Source organism: Mytilus californianus, unplaced genomic scaffold, assembly GCF_021869535.1.
Source record: "Mytilus californianus isolate M0D057914Y unplaced genomic scaffold, xbMytCali1.0.p SCAF_15, whole genome shotgun sequence".
Lineage (NCBI taxonomy): Eukaryota > Metazoa > Mollusca > Bivalvia > Mytilida > Mytilidae > Mytilus > Mytilus californianus.
This window is the reverse complement of record NW_026262637.1, coordinates 22,105,644-22,121,155: the sequence shown is the minus strand read 5'-3', so window position 1 is coordinate 22,121,155 and position 15,512 is coordinate 22,105,644. Positions and strand designations below refer to the sequence as shown.

At 33.5% G+C, this 15,512-nt stretch overlaps 1 protein-coding gene across 1 annotated transcript; it reads right to left on the bottom strand.

Annotated features, from left to right (window-relative positions):
* Positions 1 to 625: 625 nt before the first annotated feature.
* Positions 626 to 9,637, bottom strand: LOC127725999 (lambda-crystallin-like). The gene is made up of 6 exons (XM_052233298.1): positions 9,612 to 9,637; positions 8,950 to 9,184; positions 7,655 to 7,816; positions 5,431 to 5,625; positions 3,995 to 4,106; positions 626 to 884 (listed from the first exon to the last, which is right to left on the bottom strand). The coding sequence occupies exons 1-6, from the start codon at positions 9,635 to 9,637 to the stop codon at positions 655 to 657; spliced, it is 960 nt and encodes a 319-aa protein (XP_052089258.1). The 3' UTR covers positions 626 to 654.
* Positions 9,638 to 15,512: the final 5,875 nt, after the last annotated feature.

Sequence of the window (15,512 nt, the reverse complement as noted above, 5' to 3'; positions counted from 1 at the left end):
GAATATAGTATATAGTCATGCAAATATGCCAACTGTAATTTTCAAAGTCACAATCAGCATGTTTAGAGGTTCTAAAAATATTGCTATTTTGTATACAAATTATAATTTGTACAAAGTTACAACTTGTACACAACATATACATCTACGCGACATGAGAAAATAAAGTAAATAAAAGAAGAATGGGTCTGACGACACGAATACACAAATTTTGCAGCATTTTCCAGTTAAAAAGGGGCATAACTTTAATTGGTAAGTGACTAACAGCCTAAATTCGGAACCTGTCTGCATGTTAGGTCTTAGCATAGTGTATGAGTTTCAAAAATTTTGGATGAGGAAAACATAAGTAAGATTGCGGAAACGAAATAAATTGCAATGTTCCAAGTTATAAAGGAGCATTACTCTATAACGGTAAGTGACTCACTGCCAAAATTCAAACTCTGTCTGCAAGTTTTGGTTTTTAGCATTGTGTTTGAGTTTCATAAAATTTGGATGAAGAAAACTTAAATTAGAGTGCGGAAACAAAAATGGAACGGAAGAACGGTCAAAGGTAATACTTAATGCCCCCATTGCCTACGACGGGGGCATAAAAAATAAGGGAAAATACTTTGCACTAGTACACTAACAATGAAATTTTGGTTTATTATTTTTTTTCACTCAATTATCTTTGTCTTCTTCGGAATCAAAAGAAGCTTTTAGCTTTGCAAGTGCTGACAGTCTCGCATCACGCCATTTTCTTCTCTCGTCCAGTTTATCCAAAGGTAAATATTTCACCATTTCACTTTGCATTTTATCGACTGTTGGTCCTTCAAAGGGTTCTGGGCCTCCAAAAGACTGGCACACCCTCAAAATATCTGCACCGTATTTCCGACCCCAACCAATCATACCTAAAATGAATATCTCTATATAGAATCCTGTTGGGATGTACTTTCTGTTTTAAATGTCGTGGATTAGTTATCTTTTACAAACTTTATTTAAAATCATAATAAAAAATATAAGATTTTATTTTTCTAAGCAACAAAGAACAAGCAATCCGTTTTCTGAACGTTTGAAACCACACACTAAAGAATACGGTTTGGTCATTATATATACATATATATGTGAATGTGTTTTTTTTTATAATTAGATAAAAATGGTAGATGGTTTCGTTTACAAAAAGGAATCAATAAATGGTTTAAAGGTTAATATTTTTTGAAATGAAGTGTATGTTGTGCACCAATTTATACGTAAACAGATTCCATATAATCAGAGTTAGAGTGGAATCAAAGAGTATAATGATAACAATTTGCTGACAAAATTTCACGATTCATTCCTTTTAAACTTAGAGTAAGGAATTCCTCGACGATTTTTTTTTTGTTTATTTGATAATGTAACAATTGTCAATTGTATATGTTCATATTTGTGGCAACGTTGAGCAAAACAGGAAAGATCACCTGCTCAGTTACTTATGGGGATCCACAACGATTAAATATAAGAAGCAGCTATAAATTACAAAACCAGTTTAGAAAACTGAAAGTTTTAAACGACAAACAGGACAATGTAATATGCTTTAAGTTTGCGAAAAAAAAAGATACTTTACTCACAAGTGAAAACTACATAGAGGACATAATAAGGTAACACATGTAAATTTGATTAAAAATGAACAAACACATGAATGAAACGTTGTAATTGAAAGTATACAATTAAACAGGCGTTGTGACAATGCATAGATCTAACAGGTATTTTGACACCAGTAAAACAAACTCACCAAAGATACCAGGATTAATATTTTGTACGCCAGACGCGCGTCTCGTCTACAAAAGACTCATCAATGACGCTCGTATAAAAAAAAATAGAGGGCCAAATCAATTTTGCATTTGTTACTTGTAATCATACTGTTTGGATACATAAATCAACTTTTCGCTGCGAAATAGCAGACGTAGCTTTATAAAACCTCCACCAATTCTTATTTATGCCAGTCGACAAAAATCGATTACTGGTTTATTTATTTAGCTTCCAAAGTTCTTGTCTCGAGCAGTTCAGTAACTATCCGTAATGCACACTAAAATCTCTACCATACGTTTATGGACAATCATATCTCTACTATACGTTTTTACAGACAATAAAATATCTACCATACGTTAAGAGACAGTCAAACTAAATATCATTTTTATATACAAATGCACATCCATGGCTCTACAATCTGTCGATACCTGTGTCTTGGCATTGCACAAGTTCATGTTTTTCTCTGACTGTTAATGGCGTCTTTACACTAAATCCATTGAATGTTGGATGTGTACTGATTGTTATTTTAGTCTTAGATGCGTGCTTTTTTTATTAGTTGTTATTGGTTTTTAACTAGCTGTCAGTAACTGCGATAACTGTCAGATCTGTACTTAGTGCCTTTTTGTTGTAGGGATGTATAGTACCCTGTCACGTCCGATCTATGTTTTTGTATTTCTACTTTGTGTCGATCTGATGAGTTTAGCCTCTTTCAATTGATTTGTATAGTTTATTCTTATGTTGTATTGTTACACCAGTGTCCCAGGTCAGGGAGATGGTTGGCGTCTTCGAACTAGTTTAACCCCGCCACATTTTGTATGTACCTGTTCCAAGCCTGTAATTTAGTGATTGTCGTTTGTTGCTGTATATCATTTTTGTTTTTCGTTCATTTATTTGTACATAAATCAGGCCGTTAGTTTTCTCGTTTTAATTGTTTTACATTTGTCATTTCGGGGCCTTTTATAGCTGACTATGCGGTATGGTTTTTGTTCATTGTTGAAGACCGTACGGTGACCTATAGTTGATAACTTCTATGTCATTTGGTCTCTGGTGGAGAGTTATCTCATTGGCAATTATACCACATCTTCTTATTTTTATAATCAAATCTCTACTGTACGTTTACGGACAATCGAATCTCTACCATATGTTAAAAGACAAGAAATCATCAACATACGTTTACAGACCATCAAATCTCTACCTCACATAAAAAGACAATAAAATCTCTACCATACGTTTACATGCATGAAATAGCTACCATCCATTTACAGACAATCGAATCTCTACCATACGTTCACTGACGATCCAAACTCTTCCATACGTTTATAGATAATCAAATATCTACCGTACGTTTCTGACGATCCAATCTCTACCATACGTTTACAAACAATTAAATCTCTATCATACGTTTACTGACGATCCAATCCCTACCATACTTTTACAAAAATCGAATCTATACCATATGTTTACAGACAATAAATCACAACCATACGTTTACAAAGAATTAAAAATCAACCATACGTTTATAGAGAATCAAATTTCTACCATACGTTTACAGATAAGAAATTGCTACCATACGTTAACAGACCAGCATTTTGCTTATTTTGAACATAATTATATACTCTTTGAACTAGCTGTGTTCCCTTAACGGATCATTTATAAAAATGTTAATGTATTCACATAGAAGTTATTTCAAAGTTAAAATGTTGAAAGGAAATCCTCCAATGTAACGTTGCACATGCACAAAATTTATTTACAGGAATGTACATATTATATACAGGAAGCAATCATAGCACGTTGGCCAATATGTAGATTTGATATTAAAAGCAATGTCTAGCTAAATAAAATCGGTCAGCACTGATTTAATGTAGTGTCTCCTACATGACAGTCTTGATTGACCTGATAATGGTTTACTTTTACAAAGTGTGACTTGGATGGAGAGTTGTCTCATTGGCACTCGTAACACATCTTCTTATATATATTGAACAGTAAAATGCAATATTGAATATAAGACTGCTATTTTCAGTGTTTGGTACAGGTTGACTGTCACTGGGCACAACAGTTCAACATAGAACCCTATGGGGAAAACCAGAGAACTCTTTTTGTCAGAAAACACTATCAAACATCCAAACATACTATCCACACTGATCTGTGTCCACACTTGTATACTCTTTGAAATATATCTTGATGTATCTTCAACATATATATTACTAGTAACCATTATTAAAAACAAAATTACCATCTGGGCCAGCATTCAAGTAAGCAGTTTCGAATGGTCCAATAAATGCATACCTGCGGCCTAGTCCATCAGACATTACCTTGTCCAAATCCTGGACACTTACAACATCTTCCTAAAGGACATAACAATTACAATGCAAATTAATGAAAGTGTATTTGTAGTACTGCAGAAAATTGGTTTAATCACCAGTAGCTTTAAGCACAGACAGTGGAAGATACATCAGAGTGGGATAAGTGTTCAGGTACTAGAATATTTTTGTGGTAAGTTTGTTCATTGAAAAAGTTTCTCTATATGTAGAAAACGCGAAGTCAATGTTTTGCTATTTGAAACCCAAAATATCAGTCTCATAAAAAAACCAATAACAGGCTAGGTTCATAACTACCACGATGTGAAGTAGTTGTGTCAAGTTCTGTTATATACCTGTGTTATCTATAGAATATTTAGTGTTGCTTTTTAGTAACTAGATGGACGGACTGGTGGAGCAACTAGAAAAAAAGCAGCACTAACAATTGCATAAGCCTCGTACTGTATTTGACTACATATTGCAAAGTCAATGTTTCCAAAACATTCATTCGAATGAAAACAAATGAAATAATAGCACAAAAAACTTTTTCTGAATATTCTGAAATATCCAAACGGTCACTGTGGAGATATTGATACCAAGTGTGAATGGGCGCGTTAACAACAGACATAGCAGTCACTATACAATTTGTTTTACCAAGCGGGGGTATGCATTCCCAGTTATTATTTGTCTTAAAGACAGAATTGATCAGAAATATGGAACTGTAGCTCATATATACATAGCCTCAAATGCATATCTTTGAAAACATGAAATTGTGCAGCATATAAAATGGGTATACATTTCAATAGGAAAATAATCAAACCAACACTTCAAGCTAGACAATAAAGACATACCTAGACATAATCACATACGTGTTTATTTATATGTGTAACCAAAAAGCAAGATTATATGAATATCGATTTTCATTGGACGCAGAACAAAACTAAACTCGTTCGTCGCTGTAAAAATCAGACCGTTGGTTTTTGGTTTTGAAATCCCGAGGTCTTTTATGGCTTACCATACGGTATGGGTTTTTGCCGTTGTTTATCTGTAACTTTTCACAGTTTTGTTCTTTAGTCTTTGGTGGATAGTTGTCTTTATAGTAATTATACCACATTCTCTCATTTTTGAATGTATACTCACAATCTTATTTTTTGTCTGCTTGTTATTCCAGACAGATAATATATTCATACGGTGACCTGTGAATGTCCTTTTGGTCTTTATTTATAGTTGTTGTCTCATTGGCAACATTGGCAACAATCATATCCATCTCCTTAGTTTTATATTGAAATAAAGCGGTATGTGTCCGAAATAATATAGATATGAGAAAACATTATGATAAAAATGAAATATATACTATATAAAGGGAACTTACTCTTATAAGACTAAAGCATTCCCGTAATAAAGCATACTGTATCCTATTGAGGACATATCCCAATATTTCCTTTTTAACAGTAACAGGACTTTGTCCAATCGTTTTCATTAAAGCTGTTGTCTGTGGCAACAAATCTGGATCTGCCCATGGAGAAGGTCCAAGTTCTACCAATGGAGCATAAAATGGCGGATTTGTCTACAAAATATTTGCATCTCTTCATGTTATAAACATTAATATAATAGGATTGAACATTTGATAGCTATTGAATTAAATAGAAAAATCGTTTTCATTGTAGTACAACCCTTAAGATCAATTGGACTTTTTCTGGTATATCAACTGAGAACAGAAATTTAAAATGGTACTTCCAAAATCTTTTCATAAAAAACGGCAATGACAAAAGACCAGACTTACAACAAGCACTTTAAAGGAGGTAATTTAAATAGCGTTTTTTCAATGCACACTCATACAATATTGCCATGATAGGTGAAATAAAATTGAAATGGTATAAAGGCACCCCATAAAATCTGTTCAGAAAAGTATTAGGTATATTATAAATTTTACATACGAATGTAGATAATAAAATGAAATTACGAAGTATTCTGAAAGTTTTTAAAGCAAGCTCAGAGTACTTTCACTAACTGTGTCATTCAACATTAAAACGATATATTCTCACTAATGGACCAGGACCTGCTTACCAGTTTGGTTTTCAATGCTCTTCATTTTCTTAATTGATTTGACCTCCCAACTGACACGATTCGAGTGCCACTAATAATTCTTATATAAAACGAAAATAAAGCGTCTGGCTTAATTAACTATAAGCCTAGTATCTTTGATGATTTTTGTGCCCTTCCGGGACACATTAGTTTCCAAACTTTTTTATGGGAATTGTGTTGGTTTTCTTCATGTTGCTGCGTTACTTGTTTGTGATATTTTGGCTTTCCACATAAAGGGATCACTTCAGTAGCCTTGTTTCGTCTTTAGTGTCAAACATCATGTTAATCCGCGACTCCTTGAAAACAGCTTGGAAAAATGCAAACAAACTTATACAGACGAAAATGTGTGCACCTGAACTATTTACCTTTAATCTGAGTGATTTTGATGTTTCTCATACAAACCTAATTGGATTTGTCCATTTCCTTCTAAAATTACTTGAAGTTGGCAGGCGATATACATCTTCCTTTGAAAGACTCACACATTTTTTAACGTCTCTGTTGTTTACATCTATCATATGTACTATTTGTTATTATTAGCTTCGAACTATTATTTAAAATGTTCCCCTTCGGTCATGTTTTAGTGTTCGGAATTTGGTAATGGCTATGACTTAGACAATATACATCTTCCAATCCCTTACGATATAATCCCTTATAAGATAAGATAAGATAAATTTTATTTCCAATAGAGGACCCATTATAGGCATAGTCAGTACATTGATTTTTTATATCACACAGTTGCAAAAGACAATACACAAGAAAATAAAAAAAGAAGAAATACAACTGAAAAAAACATGAAATATAAATTGAGTTAATAATACATGTAGTCACATAAACCAGTATGTTTAGTGTTTATTGACCATGCACCAGAAGCAGCATAGCATTCATTATAAAAAAAGCTTTTGAGTCAAGTCCTTCCTCGTGGCTGATGCATATGAACAAATAGTATTGTTGTTCATATGCAGGAGTCACCAAGGGCAGGTCCTTAAAGGACACTCAAGCCAATACACAGAAATATGAACACTTAAACACTTATATGTGACAAGCAAAAACGGCCATTATAACAACAATTATATATTTCGTTTTTTGTCTTATTTAAACAAATAATACCAATGCCATCTTGTTGCAAAAAGTTTGACAACGATCGGAAAAAACTAGTTGAGAATGTTTAATTTCGATTACATACAAAATATGATCTAACTTAAACAATCAGTATAACGTTTTTTTCCCGAATATTTTGACATCGATTTACGTTTGCTGAAATCTGGCTGTTACACGTTAACAGAAAGACTGATGCCTGTCATTATTCACGATTATTAACTTTTTTTCAAAAACGGTATGCTAAAATGAAAAACAAGAGTTGACATCAATTTAAAAAAAATGCAAGTTAATAGAATTACACGATACCGAAAACTGTTGCTTGAAACCATGAACCGGTTTTGTAATTCCGAACTTGTCAAACGTAAACGAGCAATTAAGCAAAAATTATAAAATCGGCTAACCAGTAAACTTACAGGATGAGCAACGATAAACCTATTTCTGTTTTTCAAGTGGCTACACAGATCTGAAGGTACAATTGTACTGGCTGAAGAGGTTAGTATTGCCGTAGGGTCCATAATAGCATCGATCTTCTGATGAACACTTCTCTTCAACTCTAAAATTTCTGGAACATTTTCCTTAAAAAGTAAAAATGGACCAAATTTACGCTTTAAATAAATACGTTCATTCTGGTGAAACGATATTTTTTTGTAAAAACAAACTCTGTAGCTCAATTCACTGACAGTAGGTATCAGATCTTCTAACCACGAGCTACTATCAGTATCCCAAACTTTTTCGTCATTTTAATTAAGAAAGTAGAGTTGGGTTGGCTATATATACCACAACTAATCAATGTTCGTGAAATATATGTGAAGAAAAGCGATTATAATTGTATGGGAAATTTAACATAGGACATCGAGAAGAAAAAAAAACTATATAGATATAAGAAGATCTGGTATATACATGTTACCTGTAAATATTTGGCTTTTTTTATGCAATATATATATAGATATAAGAAGATGTGGTATGAGTGCCAATAAAACAACTCTCTATCCAAGTCACAATTTGTAAAAGTAAACCATTATAGGTCAAAGTACGGCTTTCAACACGGAGCCTTGGCTCACACCGAACAGCAAGCTATAAAGGGCCCCAACAATTACTAGTGTAAAACCATTCAAACAGGAAAACCAACGGTCTAATTTATATAAAAAAAAACGAGAAACGAGAAACACTTATGAACCACATCAACAAACGACAACCACTGAACATCAGGTTCCTGACTAAGGACAGGTGCAAACAAATGCAGCGGGTTTAAATGTTTTAATAGGCGCCAACCTTCACCCTAACCTGAAACAATAGTGTAACATCACAACAAAGAAATACACACTATAAAATATCAATTGAAACGGCTTAACTCAATCAAAAAACATATTAACATAAACAAGTGAACACACGCTGAACGAATAAATTTGATCTATGACACAATGTAAATACAAAATTAATAAAAAAAAGGGGTGAGATGTAAAACAATATCAGAAAGACAACCATAACCTTGGACAAACTACCGCCAAATAAAATAACGTACACAGGTAAATAAAAATAATTTTGTTGTAAGGTATACATGGAGTACGGAAATATTTATTTCAAAATAAATAATTTTGTTGTTCACAGTACGAGAACAGAAGTGAAAATTTATCGTCATACCAAACACTTATCAAAGGTGGTATATATTAAAAATAGTGAGACGAGATATAACACTAAATAAGTAAACCTGTATATATATTGCTCCTTTTATACAATATTTCAAATCATTTGTTCCTTCTATAGCCTGAAACTGTTGCTCTTTAGTCAAGTGTCCTCGCATCAAACCAATTTCTTCCAAATGTTCTAGTTGTGAGCGAATGTTGGAAAGTGCGTCGGTTATCTGTTTTGGTTCAATATCGTATATTCTAACTTTGTATCCTGCAGCAGCAAACAACATGGCCCAGCTCCGTCCAATCAGACCACTTCAATATATAAAATTCATTATTCATATCAGTTGTGTGCGCTATTCGGAAAAAAATATATTATAAAAGATGGGAAATGTAATTATTCATAAAGGATCATAATTATACGCTTTATTAAAAATAATATCGCTGATGGTGTGTGTTTCAAGTTATCTTTTTAGCATAAAGTCTACAAAGTGGTTGGATCAGGATAAAGGTATGGATGTTTGGACTTCTTTTACAAAAGGTAATAACGTACTACATGTACTTCAAAGAGTTATTGCAATGTTATTTTTTAGGATACAGAAAACATAGCAATCTCCAAACACTTGGATATCCCCATGTCAACAGGACGATTTAGAAAAGGTTTCATAAAGTATATTTGATGTCGTGTTTAAAGTTCTTTCTTTCTTATAAACATTTAAATGACAAAATGATCTGGCCTTACCTCCCCACTATTGCAACTCTCTCCATGATTTATCTACAAACACAAAAATTGTGTATTACGTATCTTCTAATCAATATATGTATTGTTAAAATAATATAGAAAAGAAATTTATTCTCCAATCAAGGAACGTGCATTAAAGGGATTTTGTAATGCTGGATATGGAGAAATCGTAAATAAGGAAGAATAAGATTTATCTGTATAAGAATAATTCGAAAGAAATTGTGTTTGGACTGGACATCCCACTGTACGTTTATGAGGACCGTCATCTTGGATACATTACTTACTTTAAATTTATTGGTCGGTGACATACGTGACTATAATTTTGCAGGCGTTTAAACAAAACATGAGAACATGTATTACATTGTCTCGAAAATACGTTTGGTTAATTATGTAAAGAATTAGGAATAAATGAGCACTCAGGTAATCCCACATACAAAAACATATCATTTGACAAGGATGAGATTTTGGCGAATCATAAGTCCTTCATGGCTTCAATGAACATTGCATGGAACAACAAAGCGGAGGACTTACCTTGTTTGTATTGGATACCTAAACTTCACAAAATTCCGTACAAACAACGGTACATTGTCGGCTCATCTGCATGTTCCACTAAAGAATTGTCCATTAGATGACTAAAATTCTGTCCGCAATGAAAGAGGGTCTTCACAAATACTGTGAAACTGTTTACTCGCGTAGTGGTATTAACCATATGTGGATTCTTAAAAACTCTAAAGAACTTCTGGATAATTTTAAATCTCGGTCTTTTTCTGAAATTAGTTCTATCAAAACTTTTGATTTTTCAACCTTGTATACCACCATTCCCCATGTGAAATTGAAAAACCGTCTAAAAGAAATAATCCACAATGCTTTTCATCATAAAAATGGTAGCATATGCTAAAAATTTATTACTTTGGGATACCATAAGGCATATTTTGTTAATAGTGAACAAAAGGGTAAAACATGCTACACAGAGGAACAAGTGATCAGTATGCTGGAGTTTCTTATTGACAACATATTTGTTGAATTTGGAGATAGACTTTTTCAACAAATTGTCGGCATTCCTATGGGAACGAACTGTGCGCCTCTCCTTGCCGACCTCTTCTTATTTTCATATGAATCGGAGTTCCTTCAGACACTTGTCAAAAACAAGAAGATCAAAGAAGCCAGGTTATTTAATTTCACTTTCATATATATTGATGATGTTCTTTCCATTAACAATCCGAACTTTTCTGATTGGGTTCCATTAATATATCCATCAGAACTAGAAATTAAAGAAACAACAGACACGGCTTCCTCCGCCTCATTTTTAGACTTAGACCTCGAATTTGTCACAGTCATCTCAGTACCATAATCTATGACAAACGAGACGATTTTAATTTTGAAATTATCAATTTCCCCCACCTTAGTAGCAATATACCAACTTCACCTGCATATGGGATATATATTTCCCAACTTATTCGGTATTCAAGAGCTTGCAGCTCCTACTCAGACTTTGTAAAACGTCACCAGTGTCTGAACAAAAAGTTGACGAACCAGGGGTATGTCAAAGAACGTCTCGTCCTTTTTCTAAAAAAGTTCATCGGAAGGTACCAATTAAGAACTTGTTGATAAATATTCCGTATCAACTTCACAAATAATACACGATGGTCTTGAAGTATAGATTTTGCGTACTGACGTTGTTTATCATCTTAATAACGTGTTATAGTATTCTTTTATTTATCTTTATTAATATTACTTTTACTGTTAAGTCTGTTTTTTTAGATATCCATTTGACGTGACTCTGTGCTTATGTATCCCGTCATACTTTGAACGACAAAATTATTCAATTTATTAATATTACTTTTACTGTTGAGTCTGTTTTTTGTGATATACATTTGACGTGACTCTGTACTTATGTATATCGTCATACTTTGTATCACACAATTATTTTATTTTATTTATTAATATTACTTTTACTGTTAAGTCTGTTTTTTGTTATATCCATTTTACGTGACTCTGTATTTATGTATCCCCTCATACTTTGTACGACAAAATTATTTTATGTCTACCTTTGTGAATTTCAAATGCGCGATTTTACGCCAGTACTTAAAACCTTCCATCCTTTATGGGTGGATTTTACATAGATAAATAAAATCGTATAATATAAGCAAAATGAGGATGTTAAATTTGATGTATGCCTTTTTGTGCTTCTTCGTTACATTTGTTTGTTTTTATAGTGATTAAGATGATAACACAATGTTGACTGCTGTACCCCTATTTTTGACATTTTTACCTATTGTGTCTGTTTGTTTTGCTCACGCATCGTTGTCAATATAATACAATTTGATGCGACTGTCATACAAGTGAGAGGTTTAGCTAGCTATAAAACCAGGTTTAATCCACCATTTTCTACATAAGAAAATGCAGTACCAAGTCAGGAATATGACAGTTGTTATTCATTCGTTTGATGTGTTTTTTTTTTTTTTTTTGATTTTGCCATTTGATTGGGGACTTTCCTTTTTGAATTTTCCTCGGAGTTCAGTATTTTTGTGATTTTACTTTTTACAATATCTCTTCATGTTCCTAAAGATCGTTTCACATGTAAATTATAGAACTTGTAATGAATAACATTAAATCTTTAATTTTATTGAGAGGTTACTTTTTATGGATGTGTTCAAATCACGGCTAGATAATGAAACTGAAACTGGATAGTACAATCAACCAGTCTTTGCACTATTAGCCAAATGTTATAAAGAAACAAAAACGCGTAGTTTTTTATCCTGATATCAGCCAATTATTGTACAATTAACAGCTACTCAAATAATTTACTTGTAATGTACAAATATAACAAAAAGTCTCCTGTTACCCTGTTTCCTTCTTCTTCTCTCAGTATGAGCTTCCTTTGTAAGGAACACCAAGGATAAAATCCAAGTAATGGTTATATTTACACGGTCAAATATATTATGTATTTTAAAAGTTAATGTCCAACGGTAAAATAAACAGTAAAACTTTTCTATTTACACATAAAATCAAACTGTCATTTATGAATAATAAAACTCAAATTATACGGACTAAAAAACTGCTTATTTCAGACCGTCAACTATCCATTGTCTCAAGCAACTTTAAGCGTTTTATATACAGTTTATAGCACATCTCCCTAGTTATGGTTTCTATCGTGTTCATAATATTTATATCTGCTAGTATTTGTGAAAAATGTCTACAGTCTATAATTAGCCTGATAATGTTTGGTTTAAGTTGAAACACATTGTGCCAGACTTCTTCTGTTTTATGATGAATAACATAGTCCTTGATAGGTTTAAAATATGTAATTCTAGTTTTGGATAATAGTCGACAATCCCAGAGAAAATGAGAGATATTTTCCTGATAAAGATTACATAACTGACAAAGTGGAGAAGGTGATTGATTAACTTTCGCTCTATCAGAATTGAGTATAAATTTTTCTGAAACTAATTCTAGTTTTAATAACACCTTTTCGAACTTCAGCTTTTGTCTTGTCAAAGATATTCCAGACTGGATGATTTTTGCCAATAAGAAGGTGATTAGTTTCCATATATCTTAGAGTTGGATTCAGATTCGTCTTTTAACGTATTGAGCCAGTAGGTGTTCAATTGCTTTGTTACAAGAAATTTCCATTTCATTTTTGAAAGGAGAGATTCTTGAAGAAGATGAATCGGAGGCAGTCCATACTTTGATAAGAGTTCTCGAATTGTTGAGAAAAGGCTGTTCGGGTTATCGTAGTTAACTGACATTTGCCTGATGATGATATCTTTTACTCTTTGAACATTAGAGGAAAGTAAATTGTGAAGAAAGGACAGTTGCTTTTTGTGAAGTTCAGCTTCAATTGGGAGTCCGCCAATCAAGAGGTATATCGCAGCTATTGCCGTACGTTGAGGTAGAGATTGGAGATGTCTTAAATTCTTTCTATGAAATGATTTCAGCTGTGCTATATTGGTCTTATTTAGAGTATATATCTCCAAATTGATACGATATTCCCGGGCTTGTGTTTCCTATCATGATTTCCTTGATAGAGGATTGCTGCTCACAAGGAAGCTATTAAGCCAAGAGTTCCAAATGGTGAAATTGAAATCATCCCTTCGTAAATTTTACGGACGCCATCACGAGTTGGTTGACCGTTATGGAATAACCGTTTCACAGATGATATCGGATATGTTCCTTATGTCGTAACTACAATACCCTTCCCTTTTCACGAATGTGACTTACCGAATTAGACTATTTACCGGATTTGTAATAACATAAGCAACACGACGGGTGCCACATGTCGAGCAGGATCTGCTTACTCTTCCGGAGCACCTGAGATCACCCCCAGTTTTGGTGGGGTTCGTGTTGCTTAGTCTTTAGTTTTCTATGTTGTGTCATATGTACTATTATTTGTCTGTTTGTCTTTTTATTTTTGGCCATGGCGTTGTCAGTTTGTTTTCGATCTATGAGTTTGACTGTCCCTCTGGTATCTTTCGTCCCTCTTTTAAAGGAATAGCTTCCAAACCATAAAGGAGTCTTGGCAGAACATATATGTTGTAGATTTTATGAGATGTTACTGGATCCAAGCCATTTGTCCCATGCACCACAGAGCCTATTAGGGCATACAAAGTTCGTCTTGCAACTTTTATTCTATTTGCCACATTTATTTCTCCTTCCTTTTTCCTATACCTAAATGAGTTGCTTCTTTTGATACTGTTACCGGAGTATCATATAGAGTCCAATCAGGGTGACATTTCCACATGTGAAAATTTTTGTTTTTGTAGGATGAATTGTGTAATGATGTTGATTGGAGTATCTTTCTGAAACATTAAGCATGATTTGGAGATTGTCTCTATTCCATGCTGAGCAAGCGGTTATGTGAATATTTCTTTTTGTGTAAACCGCAGGACAAAAGCAATATATGCAATCTCATTAAAATCAGCTGTTAGTTTTCGCTACAATACTCTCCACCCTAACTTTGAGGGAGTGTAGCGTATCACAACATCGGATTTTAATCAGATTGCAATATATGTACATTGTGGCTGACATGTTTCACCCCGCCACATTCTGTATGTGCCTGTCCCAAGTCAGGAACCTGTAATTCAGTGGTTGTCGTTTGTTTCTGGGTATCATATTTGTTTTTCGTTCATTATTTTGTACATAAATTAGGCGACAGACATAGTTTTCGCGTTTGAATTGTTTTACATTTGTCATTTTGGGGTCTTTTATAGCTTACTATGCGATATGGGTTTTGCTAATTGTTGAAGGCCGTAGGGTGGCCTATAGTTGTTAATTTCTGTGTCATTTTGGTCTCTTGTGGAGAGTTGTCTCGTTGGCAATTATACCACATTTTCTTACTTTTATATTGTACATATACTGTTGAAATGTTTGTATAAAAAATCTTCTTCCAGAAGTAAGCAATCTCTTTCATAAGTTTTGTGTTATTCATCAAACAACAGTTTCCTTTTGGAATCTAAATAAATAAATGGTAAGTATGGATGTGAACTCATTATACTTTAGTCTTAGCTACATGATTTTTCAGTAACTGCGAGTACTCTCAGATCTGTGCCTAGAGTCTTTTTTGTTGTAGGGATGTAAAAATACCCTGCCACGTCCGGTATGTGTTTTTGTTACTTGGTTTTCTGCAGTGTATAGATCTGATGAGTTGAGCCCTTTCAACTAATTTTTATAGGCTGTCCATATTTTATACTGTTACACCACTGTCCCAGGTTAGAGGAGGGTTTGGGCGCCCGCTAACATGTATAACCACGCCACATTCTGTATGTGCCTGTCCCAAGTCAGGAGCTTGTAATTCAGTGGTTGTCGATTGCTGCTGTATTTGGTTTCGCATGTTTATGTGTTATTGACTTTCCAATCATTTGACATCAAGCGTAACATTTGACACCAAACCTAACGTTTGAC